General features: G+C 45.0%; 1 protein-coding gene across 1 annotated transcript in view; it reads right to left on the minus strand.

The window, feature by feature from the left end:
- The window catches only part of LOC143736368 (uncharacterized), a 54617-nt gene extending 40218 nt beyond the window's left edge, over positions 1-14399 (minus strand). Inside the window, exons 1-3 of the mRNA XM_077227107.1 lie at positions 14027-14399; positions 12705-13037; positions 222-551 (exon numbers count right to left, since the gene is read on the minus strand). Of these exons, the coding sequence (XP_077083222.1) occupies positions 222-551; positions 12705-13037; positions 14027-14195 (832 nt within the window). The 5' untranslated portion in view covers positions 14196-14399. The remainder of the gene's footprint in view (positions 1-221; positions 552-12704; positions 13038-14026) is intronic.
- Between the last annotated feature and the right edge of the window lie 1713 nt (positions 14400-16112).

Below are 16112 nucleotides of genomic sequence, written 5' to 3' on the forward strand. Positions count from 1 at the left end.
AATTATTATACTACATGGGATATCTTTGCAATCTGCACATCGTAATTTATATTTAAATCTAAAAACTCCACTTATCATTGTTTTTTTGAAGAAATCTATATTATCTGTACTGCATATGAATTAATATAAAGGTAAAGAGGACAACACTTCTGAATGTCAGCAAAAATATCCCTAAAAACGTTGATGATGTATATGATTTGCTTTTAAACATAATGACTCACCATATAAAATAGCATTGAATGTTTTTTCACTGTCGCTGCTGCCGCTGCTGATCTGTAGTTGATAAACTCCAGCATCTGTGATTGTGATATTCATGATGTTCAGAGATCCAGTCTGATGATCCAGCTTCAGTCTGTCTCTGAATCTCTCATTTCCTTCATTACACTGAACATCTGTACAGATCTTACTCTGATCTCTATTAATTTGAGCGATGCGAATGTCATTAAAATACCATCTAATTCTGTCTTGTTGGTTTGTTTGAACACCAGTGTTTAGAGTGACTGAATCTCCCTCCATCACTGACACTCTGTCTGTATCAACACCAGACGAACCTGAAGAAGAAATTAACAATGCTTCATTATAAGCCAAACAAAATAATACAACAGGAAAGTGCTGTGAATTATGTTTTGTTTTTATGTTTGTGTGTACAGAAATACAGTGCATCCGGGAAGTATCCACAGCGCTTCACTTCTTCCACATTTTGTTATGTTACAGACTTATTCCAAAATGGATTAAATTCATTATTTTCCTCAAAATTCTACAAACAATACCCCATAATGACATCATGAAAGAAGTTTGTTTGAAATCTTTGCAAATTTATTAAAAAGAAAAAAAAGAAATCACATGTACATAAGTATTCACAGCCTTTACCATAATACTCAAAATTGAGCTCAAGTGCATCCGGTTTCCACTGATCATCCTTGAGATGTTTCTATAACTTGATTGGAGTCCACCTGTGGTAAATTCAGTTGATTGGACATGATTTGGAAAGGCACACACCTGTCTCTATAAGGCCCCACAATTAGCAGTGCATGTCAGATCATAAACCACAAGCCATGAAGTCCAAGGAATTGTCCTTAAACCTCCAAGACAGGATTGTAGTGAGGCACAGATCTGGGGAAGGGTGCAGAAAACTTTCTGCAGCATTAAAGGTCCCAAAAAGCACAGTGGTCTAGGGATGGGCAAATGAAGCACTTAGGCTTCCCCTGGTTGTTCTGGGAAAAGATTTGAAGCATCAAGAGTGTCGAAAAGAGCGATATCTTGTGGCAGGTCAAATTTATAGCAGCCGTGCGCAGCGCCGTTGTTTATCTTTTAGGCACAAATAGAGTCTGACAACGTTGAATGTTCAGTTTTTTGATAATATAATGCACATATTAAAGTGTGGCAATAAATTAAATGTAACAATTATATGAATGAATACTAATTATAAAAATGCCAAAAGAGTTGCTTGATGCAAGTAAATGGTGGTCTAATTATTTTATGGTTTCTATGCTGTTTATAATATGACAGAATATATGATCATGTAACATACAGTAGGATATAGGCTTATTCATAAAAAACATTTCAACATGCAAAGTGAAGCATTCACGTGACTGGAAAGAAAGCGAGGTTTAGTTGTTCGTTGATCACGTGTTTCTCTGAAAACAATACGCGCTCCGACACAGAGCTTCATGAGAAATTTTGCTGCGAACTCGATACAGTCTTTGAAGCTTCAGTGTCAAATGTAACATCACTACAGTTACAGTGGCCACCATCAAACGTAAATGGAAGAAGTTTGGAACTACCAGGACTCTTCCTAGAGCTGGCCGCCGGCCAAACTCAGCGATTGGGGGAGAAGGGCCTTAGTCAAGGAGGAGACCAAGAACCCGATGGTCACTCTGACAGAGCTCCAGCGTTTCTCTGTGAAAACAGGAGAACCTTCCAGAAGAACAACCATCTCTGCAGCACTCCAGCAATCAGGCCTGTATGTAAGAGTGGCCAGACGGTAGACGGCCACTTCTCAGTAAAAGGCACATGACAGCCCACCTGGAGTCTGCCAAAAGGCACCTGAAGGACTCTCAGACCATGAGAAACAAAATTATCTGGTCTAATGAAACAAAGATTGAATTCTTTGGCCTGAATGGCAAGCATCATGTCTGGGGGAAACCAGGCACCGCTCATCACCTGGCCAATACCATTACTACAGTGAAGCATGGTGCTGGCAACATCATGATGTGGGGATGTTTATCAGCTTCAGGAACTGGAAGACTAGTCAGGATTGAGGGAAAGATGAATGCAGCAATGTACAGACACATCCTTGATGAAAACCTGCTACAGAACGCTCTGGACATGAGAATGGGGCGACGGTTCTTCCAACAGGACAACGACCCTAAGCACACAGCCAAGATAACAAAGGAGTGGCTACGGAACAACTCTGTGAATGTCCTTGAGTGGCCCATCCAGAGCCCAGACTTGATCCTGAGTGCGCATCTCTGGAGAGATCTGAAAATGGCTGTGCACCGACGCTCCTCAACCGACCTGATGGAGCTTGAGAGGTTCTGCAAAGAAGAATGGGAGAAACTGCCCAAAAATAGGTGTGCCAAGCTTATAGCATCAAAAAGGCTGTAATTGGTGCCAAAGGTGCTTCAACAAAGTATTGAGCAAAGGCTGTGAATACTTGCACTTACTTTGCACCCAAGTTTTTTTTGTTTTTTTTTTTATATTTGCAAAGATTTCAAACAAACTTCTTTCACGTTCTCATTATGGTACGGAGCCCCTAAAGGAACGTGGTGGTGAAAAAAAAAAATTAGGATGTGAGAATGTTTTTCCCAAAATCTTTTGCGTTCCCTCGCAAAACGACTCGGTTACTAACGTAACCTCGGTTCCCTGAGAGGAGGGAACGAGTATTGCGTAAGTAGCTTACGCTATGGGAAAACTCCTTTTCTCGAGAATATTGAAGTCTTTATGTAAAACGCATTGCAGCTGCACAGCTGACAGCAATGAACGAAGGCAGCTCGGTCATTGGCTGTGCTGCGGCAACTTGCTCGAACCAATGACGGGGCGACTCTGAATGCGCGACCAATGAGCGCGCTTCGCGCCCGCGCGCGTCAGAGCCCGCCAAGATGGGCGTGGCCAAGAGCTATATATTGGGCGCCCCGTCATGAGAGTTCTTTAGGTTAAAATGACTGAAGCGAACTAACCAAGCACAAGCACGGCAGCTTACGCAATACTCGTTCCCTCCTCTCAGGGAACCGAGGTTACGTTAGTAACCGAGTCGTTCCCTTTCGAGAGGTCTCTCCTATTGCGTAAGTAGCTTACGCTATGGGAACACCATGCAAAACGCCGTGCGTGCTGAACTTCGCCTTATGATAGCCAGAGGCAGGTGCCTGAGCTAAAAAAGCAAAGTTATCATCCAACTAGCCGGCAGAGGCGAGCTTTATATGTGGGAAAGAATACAGAGCGGCTAGAAGGCGCTCAGTGTGACACAAGCACATACATAATCTAGATACGAACTCGTAGTTCAACTAGCATCATGCTGATAGTACATTGGAATGCAGTGTCGGGACCTGTAGGTTGTAGAACCTGATAAATGTGGACGGTGAGGCCCAGCCTGCCGCCGCACAAATATCCTCGATCGGTATCCCGCTCGACCATGCCCAGGAAGAAGCCACACTCCTGGTGGAGTGTGCTTTGACTCCCCAGGGGCATTGAAGTCCCTTAGCTTCATAAGCCAGCGCTATAGCTTCAACTATCCAGTGAGAGATTCTCTGCTTTGAAACGGCGGAACCTTTCGTACGGCCGCCAAAGCATACAAACAGTTGTTCTGTCTGTCTGAATAGGGCAGAACGCTCCAAATACACTCTGAGAGCCCTAACGGGGCAGAGTAGATTAGCGTCGTGTTCGTCTGCTGGGGACGATAGCGCAGTTAGGGAGATAACCTGTGCTCTGAAGGGAGTGGTGAGCACTTTAGGAATATACCCATGTTTCGGTCTAAGGACGACCCTGCAGTCGTTAGGTCCGAATTCTAGGCAGGCAGCGCTTGTCGAAAGCGCGTGCAGGTCGCCCACTCTCTTGACCGAGGCGAGTGCCAGCAAGAGCGCAGTCTTGAGCGAGAGCTGTTTAAGGTGCACGGTTCGGAGTGGTTCGAACGGAGGCCCTTTAAGAGCGTCTAGGACAGTAGCTAGGTCCCAGATCGGCACTGAGGGGGGGCGTGAAGGGTTCATCCTCCTAGCGCCCCTTAGGAAACGAATAATTAGGTCGTTTCTTCCCAATGGACGTTCCATTACAGGGTCGTGTGATGCTGTGATGGCCGCCACATATACTTTGAGCGTGGAGGGGGCGCGGCCCGCCTCCAGAAGCCCTTGTAGAAAAGCGAGTACGTTCGTAATCTCGCATGTTTCAGGGTTCAGGCCCTTGGCATTACACCAGACACTGAACACTTTCCATTTCTGGGCATATAAGCGTCTCGTGGAGGGCGCCCGCGCCTCAGCGATGGTTTTTAGTGCTCCGCTCGTGAGGTTCCTGGGAACCCGTTGAGGGGCCATGCATGAAGGGCCCACAGATCGGGGCGGGGATGAAATATCATCCCGTTGGCCTGACTGAGGAGGTCTGGCCTCAGTGGAATCGGCCGTGGTGCAGATTGCATTTGCATCAGATCTGGAAACCATGTTTGGTTCTTCCAGAGTGGGGCTATCAGCAGCACTGCGTCTTTCTCCTCTCTGACCCGACTGATGACCTGCGGTAGCATCGCGATCGGGGGAAAGGCATATAAGGGACGGCTCGGCCAGCTCTGGGCGAGCGCATCCATGCTTTTCGTGAAGAAAAGAGGGCAGTGCGCGTTCTCCTTGGAGGCGAAGAGGTCGATCTCCGCTTTGCCAAAGGTTTTCCATAACCAGTGAATCGTCAGCGGGTTGAGAGCCCATTCTCCTGGGAGAATTTTGTCTCTGGATAGCATGTCCGCCCCCTGGTTCAGGGCACCTGGCACATGCGCTGCTCTCAGCGAGCGCAAGTTGTGCTGGGACCATAAAATGAGTCTCCTGGCCATTGAATGCATGGAGCTCGACCTGAGTCCACCCTGGCGATTTATGTACGATACTACCGTCATGTTGTCCGTTCGGACCAAGACGTGTTCGTTTCTCAGCTGTGGGAGCAGGGCTCTGAGAGCCAAAGCGACCGCTTTCATTTCCAGACAGTTTATGTGTAGGCGCTTCTCCGGGTTTGACCAAAAGCCGGAGACAGGCCTGCCCTCGTAAAGGGCCCCCCAACCTATTTTGGAGGCATCTGTCGTTATCATCTTTCTCCTTGTGTTCACACCCAGACTCACGCCTGACTGGTACCAGTCGGCGGCTTTCCAGTGCGTCAGGGCTTTTATACAGCCGTGGTTCGCTCTGATTAAAAGGTGGCCCGAACGCCACGCGTGAGTAGGGACGCGGCTCTTGAGCCAGCGTTGGAGAGGGCGCATATGCAACAATCCTAGCTGGAGTACGGCCGATGCTGAGGCCATGAGACCGAGCATCCTCTGAAACCGCTTGACGGGGGCGAGCGCGCCCGCCCTGAATGATGTTGCAAGGCGCCGGATGGTGAGCGCGCGCTCTGATGAGAGACGCGCTGTCATTTGCATCGAGTCTAGAACTATTCCCAGGAAAGAAATCCTCTGGCTGGGAGATAGTATGCTTTTTGCAAAATTGATTCTTAGACCCAGGCATTCTAAATGGCTGATAATCCAAGATCTGTGTGTTATTAACTGACTCTCTGATTGTGCTAGAATCAGCCAATCGTCGAGATAATTCAGTATTCGCACTCCCCTTCGCCTTAGGGGGGAAAGTGCTGCATCCATACATTTCGTGAATGTACGGGGAGCCAGGGACAGGCCGAACGGAAGTACTGTGTACTGGTACGACTGTCCCTCGAAAGCGAATCTCAGAAACGGCCTGTGATGAGGCGCTATTGGAATGTGAAAGTAAGCATCTTTCAGATCCACTGAGAGAAACCAATCTCCTGGGCGTACTTGCGCGAGGATATGCTTGGTTGTTAACATTCTGAACGAGCGAATCATTAGTGCTTTGTTCAGGTGTCTGAGATCTAGGATGGGGCGGAGACCGCCATCCTTTTTCGGGACGAGAAAATAGCGGCTGTAAAAACCTGCCTCGCTCAGAGAGGGGGGAACAGTTTCCACAGCACCCTTTTCTATTAGTTTGCGCACCTCGGTGCGTAGAACATGTGAGCACTCTTTTCTCACTTTCGTCTCGACCACAGTCGTAAAACGTGGTGGTCTGCGAGCGAACTGGAGCGAGTATCCGTGCTTTACTATATTCAATACCCATTTCGGCATATCTGGAATATTTTCCCATGCCGCTGCGTGTACAGATATGGGCTGAATACAGGCTAGGGGCGGGCCGCTGTGACGCAGGGACCCGGCCAGCGAATCGCCTGAGCTCATAGCTCTCAGAGGCGCGGGCGCGCGCTGAGCAGCTGAGTGAATGGGCGCGTGTGTGATTACAGCAGCGCGCGCTGTGTCTGTAAAACTCGCAGCCTGGGCTGGGGTTGTGTTTGACACTGTAAGGACAGTGTTTATAAGTGGGGGTGCATAAACAGTGGTAGGCACACGCGTCACTTTTATAATGTTTCCCGCTTTTACTGGGGATGAATTTATAACTGTGTGAACAGTGCTTGTGTGTAGTGGTGCGTACATGACCGTAGGCACGTGATCTACATTCATGGGGTGCGCAGCTTGAGCTGGGAATGAATTTGGCACTGTTTTGACAGTATCTGGGAATGCACACCTTGTGGACATGTGAACCCTTAGTGACACAGGCAGAAAAAGACTCTTTTTGTGTTTTCTGTGCGTCGCCGTAAAAACGGCGTTTGTTTGCAGGTGAGCGAGCTCTGTGACTGGCCCATTGACTGCTGTATGAACATATCCAGCCGCCTGTAAGGGGACTGGGTAATGCTTGAGCTTTTGCAGAGAGAGTGGTCCGGCTTTTGCGAGACACGCACTCTCTCTTTTCATTCTTGTGGCTAGGACGGCTTTCGAGGCTCGGGGTTCAGCACAATCTTGGGCCGAGGACCCCGTCGCTCAGAAGGCGGCTTGCGGTTGTGAGAGCGCGAGCGGCGTCGAGCGTCAGCCTGAGGCGCGGGCGGAGAGGCGGTGGGGGCTGTTCTAGCCCGCTGCGGCTGCGGCGGCCTCTGTCTGCTCTGCGATGAGCTGGAGCGCTTGGGCAGGAAATGCCGCATAGCTTGTGAAGCATTCTGGGCCTCAGTGAAGCGTTCGGCGAAACCCTTAACCGCCGGTCCAAACAGCCCGCTGGTGGAGATAGGCGCGTCGAGAAATGGCGCCTTATCCGCGTCCTTCATCTCAGTCAGAGTCAACCACAGATGGCGCTCGAGAAAGGTCAAATTAGCCATGGCACGGCCGATAGACTGGGCGGTGGCCTTCGTGGCTCGCAGGGCTATGTCAGTCGCGCTGCGTAGGTCCTTAAAGGCTTCGGGTTCGGGGCCAGACTCGTCCATAGAGCGGAGAAGCTTGGCTTGGAACACTTGAAGTACCGCCATAGAGTGAAGCGCTGATGCAGCTTGGCCGGCGGCGGCGTAGGCGCGACCGGCGAGAGCTGAAGTAGTGCGGCAGGGCTTCGAGGGGTGGGAAGCTTTGGCTTTCCATCCGGTGGTGGAGGGCGGGCAGAGATGATTGGCCACGGCCTCCTCGAGGGGCGGTGTTCCCTCGTAGCCTCTTTCCTTCGCGCCGTCCACAGAGGAGAGCGAGGAAGAAAAAGAAGGCTTTAGGCGCGCAGAGTGGGGGGCTTTCCACGACTTGGTGAGTTCGTCGTGAACTTCCGGGAAGAAGGGAGAAGGCCTTTGCCGAGGGGCCTGCTGGCGCCCCTGCAGAAACCACTCATCCAGTCGGCTCCGGGTTGGTTCTTCGGGAGAAGACCAATCGAGCCCGAGGTCTTCCACGGCCTTAGAGAGAACGCGGATAATCTCGCTATCCATGGTGGAGCCCCCGCTCGCGCTAGCTAGCGTCGACGGGGCGGGGTCGAGAGTGGAGCCCGGCCAGTCGTCCGATGCAGCGTCGATTGACAAGCTGTCATCCATTCCCCCGTCGTCCTCGGACGCGCCGAAAGTCACAAGGCCCACCGCTCTGCTAGAGGGGTGTGGGTCCGGCTGGGTGAACTGAACCGGCGGTGGGGAAGGCAAGAGCGGCGGTGAAGCACGCGGAGACTGGCTCGGCGTGACGTCACTGAGCTCAGGTTCAGGAAGCCTCTGTGAGCGGCGCTTTTTCTTAGTGCGCGGCTCGAACAGAGGGATGGCGGCGATGGGCTCGCTCACGGCGAAAGCGGCGAGGCGAGCCCGCAGTGCGGAGAGACCCAGGTCGTCACATTCGGGGCATCCGCCCTTGGTCAAAGCAGCTTCTGCGTGGTCCCGGCCCAGGCAGCGAGCGCAGATGATGTGACGATCCCCGTCCGGGAGAAGGTCTCTGCACGACGCGCAGGAAGGCATTTGAAACAACGCCTTGGAAAATTTGCTCTTTTACAAGTGTCGCAGAGCGAACAGATGTAAATACTTGCGTGAGCAGTACGCCGGATGGCTCAGTAGGATCGCGTTAGAAGGCGGCTGAAGGTGCCGACGTCCTCGTAGCAAATCCCGCTGGTATGCTTTTCGACGGCGAAGCTTCAATAATCCGGAGGATCCAGCGAAGAAGGTGTTCGCTGAAGGAGATTAAATCTAAAGAACTCTCATGACGGGGCGCCCAATATATAGCTCTTGGCCACGCCCATCTTGGCGGGCTCTGACGCGCGCGGGCGCGAAGCGCGCTCATTGGTCGCGCATTCAGAGTCGCCCCGTCATTGGTTCGAGCAAGTTGCCGCAGCACAGCCAATGACCGAGCTGCCTTCGTTCATTGCTGTCAGCTGTGCAGCTGCAATGCGTTTTACATAAAGACTTCAATATTCTCGAGAAAAGGAGTTTTCCCATAGCGTAAGCTACTTACGCAATAGGAGAGACCTCTCGAAAGGGAACTTTTGCGCTCCATTAACGTACGTAGCTCTGAAGCACTGCCAGACATTAAACAGGAACTGTCTGTCCGAGCTCCCAACAGGTTTTGCGTGGGAATGCAAATAACTTTGTGAGGGAACGCAAACATTTAAACTGGGAACGCAAATATCTTTGTGAGGGAACGCAAAGTTTTCTGGGGAACGCAAAAGTTTTGCGAGGGAACGCAAAAGATTTGGAAAAAAAATTCCCCCATCCTAAATTTTTTTCCACCACCACGTCCCTTTAGGGGCTCCGTATTATGGGGTATTGTTTGTAGAATTTTGAGAAAAATGTATTTAATCCACTTTGGAATAAGACTAAAATAAAATCTGGAAAAAGTGAAGAGCTGTGAATATTTTCGGGACACACGGTATGTCTTGATTACTTGTATACAAACTAGAGGTCGACCAATAGTGGATTTTACCTATACCGATATTTAGGTTTGACCGTACATGGCAATAACTAATTATTCAACCGATATTTTTTTTTAATAGATACTGGGATTAAAAGGATCATGAAACCCCCCTCTTTCAGCTCAAGTCTAGCTCACAATATTTAAAAAAAATGCAACTTAAATGGGCGTGGATGGCTGTGAGAAGAAGGGAGGGAGGGAGTGGGTGTGGTGTGGCACGGCAGGGGAGAGGGGGGGGGACTGTCATCAGCCAGTGGCCCATGCATATCGACTCTCACTAAAAATCAGTGGTAAAACGTGAGGAAATGCTAGATTTTTTTTAGAGCTGACAAAGTTAAAGTCTAATGAAATACACAGACACTTTTGTATTGTCCTTTCAAAAGTAACTGAATGCCCTGCTACATATATTAGCCTACAGTAATCGTAATTCTATTTAAAACATATTAATGTACATGTCTAATTATAATGTCATTATAAAATATATATTTGTTTATATGCACACTATAAATGCATATATTTGAAAATAATTAATTTTCCGCTTAAAAAAACGTTCCGTGCATATAGCCTATAGATCTTCGCGCCCCCTGAACCCCAATGACACATATTTAATTACACGAATTAAGCATACAATTGATGAATTATCGAAATATCTAAAATTTTAATAACGACCGCTTATTTAACAAAAGGCAAGTAAAATGACCAGGGTTACATATTAGACACAGGCATACCTCTGAAGGGATAGAAAAGTCCTCGGGACTTGGTATTACTCGCAAGACGCGTAACTTCCATTGGTCATCGACAAGGCCGAAGTCCACCATTCTCCAATTCTCGAAGCTCCTTTGAGTAAAATGTTTGCGGCACACGTACAGATTAGATGTGTCCATGGTTGATGGCCAACCAACCGCCAGAGTCATCGCGGGGAAATATATTCAACCCACTTTGACTTTGACTTGCGTCCCATGATTGTCTCTCTCCTCTACTACGCGATATCACAGTTTGACATGTCTGTCATTGGAAAGATCCACGTGGTGTCATGAATAATTAAGAGATCCTGTCTTCTCACAGGATAATGAAAACTCAAGGGGGTAATCCATCAGCCGGAAACTGAAGCCTCGCGGGGGCCGCCATTGTAGCAGACAATCACCTGCTGTTAGCATTCCATTGACTCCCATTCATTTTGGCGTCACTTTTACAGCAAATAACTTTACATCTGAGGCATCCATAGACTTAATTTGTCCATAATTTATTTCTAAAGAAACACAACAATGTATAAAAGGCTCCATTACTTTGTATCTTACGTTATGGCCCCATAGAAGCCGTTTTTGTAAAAATAGGCTAACGATTGCGTCATAACCACGTTCTGTCGCACAATAGAGAAATTACCGTTTAGACAAGAGGAGAAGCTCACAGGCAATCTTTTACTGTCTATGAGGCAATCGGGGGACATAGTGGCATAAAGTCAAGGGAGAAGCCGATAGATACAGAGTCCATAAAAGCAACAGGACTAAATATTTCAACAACGTTTTTGAGGAATTAGGTGATTCAGATTTGTCTTGGCACAGCTACTAGAAGGTGTACAACTGTCAGACTGTCGTCACACTCAGTTTGAGCCTGCGCAGTCGCTCAGGAAGGAAGTGCAATAATCGGGCTTCAGTCTCCTCCGTTGAAATCAATGGGGTCGCTGTGTCCATTTCTTTTATGGGAAAACTAATAATTATTAAAAAACTAATAATCATTAATAATTATGAGAGACCGATGAGTCATCAACGCACTATAAAGTACTCTGCCACGTCACAGCCTGCAGTGAAGATTTTAAACCCCAGAAGATGAAAATGGTGGAAAAAAACTAAAATTTAACCATTTTCACCCTATTAAATCTAACAGATGCTAACATTGTCTTCAATGGTGTTCAACACACATACCTCTGTTAAAATCTCAGAAAATTTGGTTTAGGGTTTCATGACCCTTTAAAAACAAACATAACACTCCAAGTAAAACAGTGCTGAACTGAAATGTTCTAAATGAAATACATATATGAATATATATTGAAATGAGAAGTTCTACAGAACAAACTCTACAGAAAATAATTTAAAGATTAAAGTCCCAATTGTTAACAAGGATGTATTAGCTAGCTTTTATGAACTATATGCATTGTGCAATATATGTTTTTACTACATGTATTAATATTTGAGCAATACAATTGTACCTTGATCATTCATGTTAGTTCGTACAGGTAATAACAGATAAAACTCAATTTAAAATGTATTAGTAGATGTTAAAATTAACAAACTAACAATACTAATCTTATTGTAAAGTGTTACCATTTCATATAAATCCAAAGAGTCATGCTTAAAGAAGATGGCCATTTAAATCTCTGCAAAGGCCAGAACATTAAAATTACAAAAATGTAAGCCTATATTACATGTATAGTCTCTCACTTTATTTGCTTCTATTTTAGAACACTTGACTATCTAATCAAAATAACAATATGTATTGTATTGATTAAAAAAAAGAACTGAAATCGAATCAGTTTCTGATTTGTTTCTGTTTCTGTCGGCTACATGAACACATCATTGTTGAGAAAGCAATCACGTCACTGGCTTTAAATATGAAACTTCGCAGGCTAATGAATGCATAAAAGTGACCAGCTGTAAATAAACTAATGCAAATAGATGGCTCTCCATATAATGTTTTCTCTCTGTGCTGCGTGCAGCCTCCCGTAGTGTTAACGTAAACAACTCGGCCAGTGATAGTTTCCATTTGTCCTTTAAGGGGGCCGCTCTTGCTCTGTATAATGCCCCCTGTCTCTTCTCAGTGCTCTGATACTGGTACTATCGGCAAAACTGATGAATCGGTCGACCTCTAATACAAACAGCAGAAGAACATCACTGATTTACACATTCACTCATCAGATAAAAATACATGAGTCTTATTGACAATCTAATGCGGCTGCTGTTTGTTTGTGGCTCCCAGTGACTGACTGTCTACAACTCAGCATTGCTTTACAGAATGCGGTGATGACGTGTGATGTCTGCGCGCGCAGGTGGGCGGAGGTATGGAATTACATTTGACAGAAAGAATGCAATGACTGGAAGAAATTGTTTTAGTCCTGAGACTTCCACAGAAAATATATGTAAATGTTTTAATATTTAGACCACTTTTATTATTGATTGCTATCAGGATGTGAAGAGAGTTTCATCCAGAAAAACAAAAAATATTAATGAAAAAAACATTGCATACCCTATTTTTAAATGTACAAAACTTGCTTTTAAACATAATGACTCACCATGAACAGTAACAATGAAGGTATTTTTAATGCTGCTGCTGATCTCTAGTAGGTAAACTCCAGAGTCTGTGTTTCTGGTGTTTGTGATGGTCAGAGATCCAGTCTGATGATCCAGCTTCAGTCTGTCTCTGTATCTCCCATCAGCATCTTCATACTGATCATCTGTACAGATCTTACTCTTATTCTGATCTCCACTGTTTTGAGCAATGCAAATGTCATTAAAATACCATTTTATATCTTCTTGTTGTTTTATTTCAACCCGAGTGTTTAGAATGACTGAATCTCCCTCCATCACTGAAACTGACACTCCATTTGAAACAACACAGAGAAAATCTGAAAAATAAATGAACAGTTCATTATACGCCAAACAAAACCATTTACATATAGACCACAACAAGTAGAAATAACTTAAATAACAGAACCAGTTCAAAGGTTTAAATAACCCTGACGTGTCGTTACCTGGATGATTAATTATAATAAATGACTGCGGTCGACTGAAGGACTCATACGCAACTATTACAAAAACTGGAACCATTCATTGATGCTAACGAAAGAAACAATGCATTAAGAGCCCTTATGGGTGATCGGGGAAAACAGTAGGCCTACTTGTTTTGTCTTCTGGGAAACATGCAAATACACGTTGCTTATGAAGCAAAATAAATTGTTTAAAAGTTTACACCCCGAGCTCTTAATGAAATTTTTCATCTTATTTAATAGTTTGAGTCCCGAGTTGTCCTCAATGTGAACCATTACAGGTGTTGTGCCGAATTCTGACCCCCACCAAATTATTACCCCCCTAGAATGGTAGGTTTAGGATTAGTTGTGGGGGAGGGGTTAGGATTAGGCAATCAGATACTGATTTCAACGAGGGGGTAAATAATTTGGCAGGGAGTCGAAATTCGGCACAACACCTATTCATGTGTATAAAGGAAACGCATAATCTTAAGATATTTAAGGGTGTTTCCTGCTGGACTAACAGGGACTTTACTGATCACAGCACCTATGTAGTGTTGTTTTAACTGCTTCTATTGTTCTCCTGGTTTTGAATAAGCGTCTGTTATTTACGGAAGCTCTAAGGTCGTGGATTATAATTATTTTCTATGTTGTTTTCTCGTGATGATGATAACTTAATTTTATTGTGATATCGAGATAACACAAGTTGTTTTCTCGTGATCATGACTTATTTTTCCCGTGACATCACGACGTAACCTTATCTATCTGGGCCTGTTAAGCAGCAACGTCACATATTCGTACTTCGTTTTTTATCGCTAACAGTAAGTGAGATTTTAACAAATAAATGTTGATAAGCATAAATGTCTTACCATGGTCGAGTAAACACCAGAGCAATAAGAGCCAACTAAAGAGAAGCTTCATCTTCACACTGTTTCTTAAACCAAAACAAAGTTTGCACTTCTTCTTCTTCTTCTTGTTATTTTGGCGGTTGGCAGTGACAACCATAGACAGTATAAGAAGTGGCCAGAGCCATCTCATTGGAACTCAGTTGAGACCATAGACGGGTTGAGACCATATACAGTAAAAGAAATGGACACAGCGACGCCGTTGATTTCAACGGAGAGAGTTGCAGCCATAGACAGTAAAAGAAATGGACACAGCGACCCCGTTGATTTCAACGGAGAGAGTTGAAGCCAAACATGGGCACTCACTTCCTGATAGCCAAGCGTTCTGCGCAGGCTCAAACTGAGCTCGATGACGTAGATGTCACGTGAGCAACCTGACTGACAGTTGTAAATCTTCTAGTAGCTGTGCCAAGAATATGTGAAGTGTATTAACAGTAGCATTATGAGCAGAACACATGGGTACGCAGTATGACCAATATAGACAGATATGTGCAGTTTAATAACAGTAACATTTTAAGAGTAGTGTGGGTGTGTGTGGTTGACCCTGTCAAAGCAGCCCCATGGACGTGGTTATAATAATTAATTTAATATAACATATTACGCTATATAATTACAATATGACATGATAAAAGAAGTGGCTAAAATCGATTTTAAAATAGCCTACTTTAGGATTGTAATCGTTTGAGTAGCCTATCTGCAGTTCTAGTAATTTTAGTTAGTTAGTTTAGTTTATTTTGAACATGTTTATGTATATATCCATTAGATTTAAATATTTGGCTAGTACACACACACACACACACATAATACAATCAAACATAACAGATAAATAAATGCATGTAGGCTACAGCACAATCTTCCAAAATTATTAAAAATGATTCAAATATAGGCACATATGCAAATAATTTTTTCCCTTCTTTTTCGTTTCCTTCTACATCAAAACAGAATAATAACCCATCCAAAAAATACTTCTTAGTATGAGCCCAGGAACCATATAATAATGTCCCCTCGAGTCATTTTCGTATCCATTCAATATTACATGACCATATAATATTCCAATATATAAAGAATTGTGAGCTAGGTGTAAAATCATGTAGTTTTGGCTAATAAATCACGGTCACAAACACTTGAACAAAACCGTTTTTCTTTATTTCACGTTATGTAGGCATTTTGTACATATGGCTTCCGAACGGGATCACATTCATCTTCAAGCGTAGATGTGTAAATAAATAAAGGAACAACGTTAACCGCGATAGACATTGAGATGTTTTTTTCTTCTTCCATTGCCTGTATAATTTCCTGATAATTAATTTCCCCATCCCCCGTAGGTGTAGTAGTAGATAAATAATTTAAAGTTCGTGGATAAATGTTACTTCATATGTATTCACTTGCCACATATCGAATTATTTCCAATTCCTCAAAAACGTTGTTTAAATATTTTGTCGCGTTGCTTTTATGGACTCTATCTATGCCATGGGCTGACTTTAGACAGTAAAAGACTGCCTGCGAGACTGTGCGAGCTTCTCCTCCTGTCTATACGGTAATGTCTCTATTGTGCGACATAAAGTCGCGTGATTATGACGCAATTTTTAGCCTATTTTTACAAGAATGGCTTCTACGGGGCCATAACGTAAGATACAAAGTAATGGAGCCTTTTATACATTGTCGTGTTTCTTTAGAAATAAATAATGGACAAATGGAGTATTTGGACACCTCAGATGTAAAGTTATTCGCTGTCAAAGTGACGCCAAAATGAATGGGAGTCAATGGGATGCTAACAGCAGGTGATAGCCAGCTACAATGGCGGCCCCCGGAGGCGATATTTTTTTTCACAGGATGGTAGGGGAAGACTCATGAATATACATTAGGGAACTCATGCCTGATTGGTCTGATGACCTACCCCCTAACCCCGCCCCTAAACCTACCCGTCACTTGGGGTCTGATGACCTACCCCTAACCCCGCCCCTAAACCTACAGTCACTGGTGTTAAGACCAATCAGGGATGAGTTCCCTAATGAATATTCATGAGTCTTCCCCTACCATCCTGTGAAAA

This window comes from Siphateles boraxobius, unplaced genomic scaffold, assembly GCF_051911475.1.
Source record: "Siphateles boraxobius isolate OS27281-9 unplaced genomic scaffold, OSU_SipBor_1 13, whole genome shotgun sequence".
NCBI classification, from domain to species: Eukaryota; Metazoa; Chordata; class Actinopteri; order Cypriniformes; family Leuciscidae; genus Siphateles; species Siphateles boraxobius.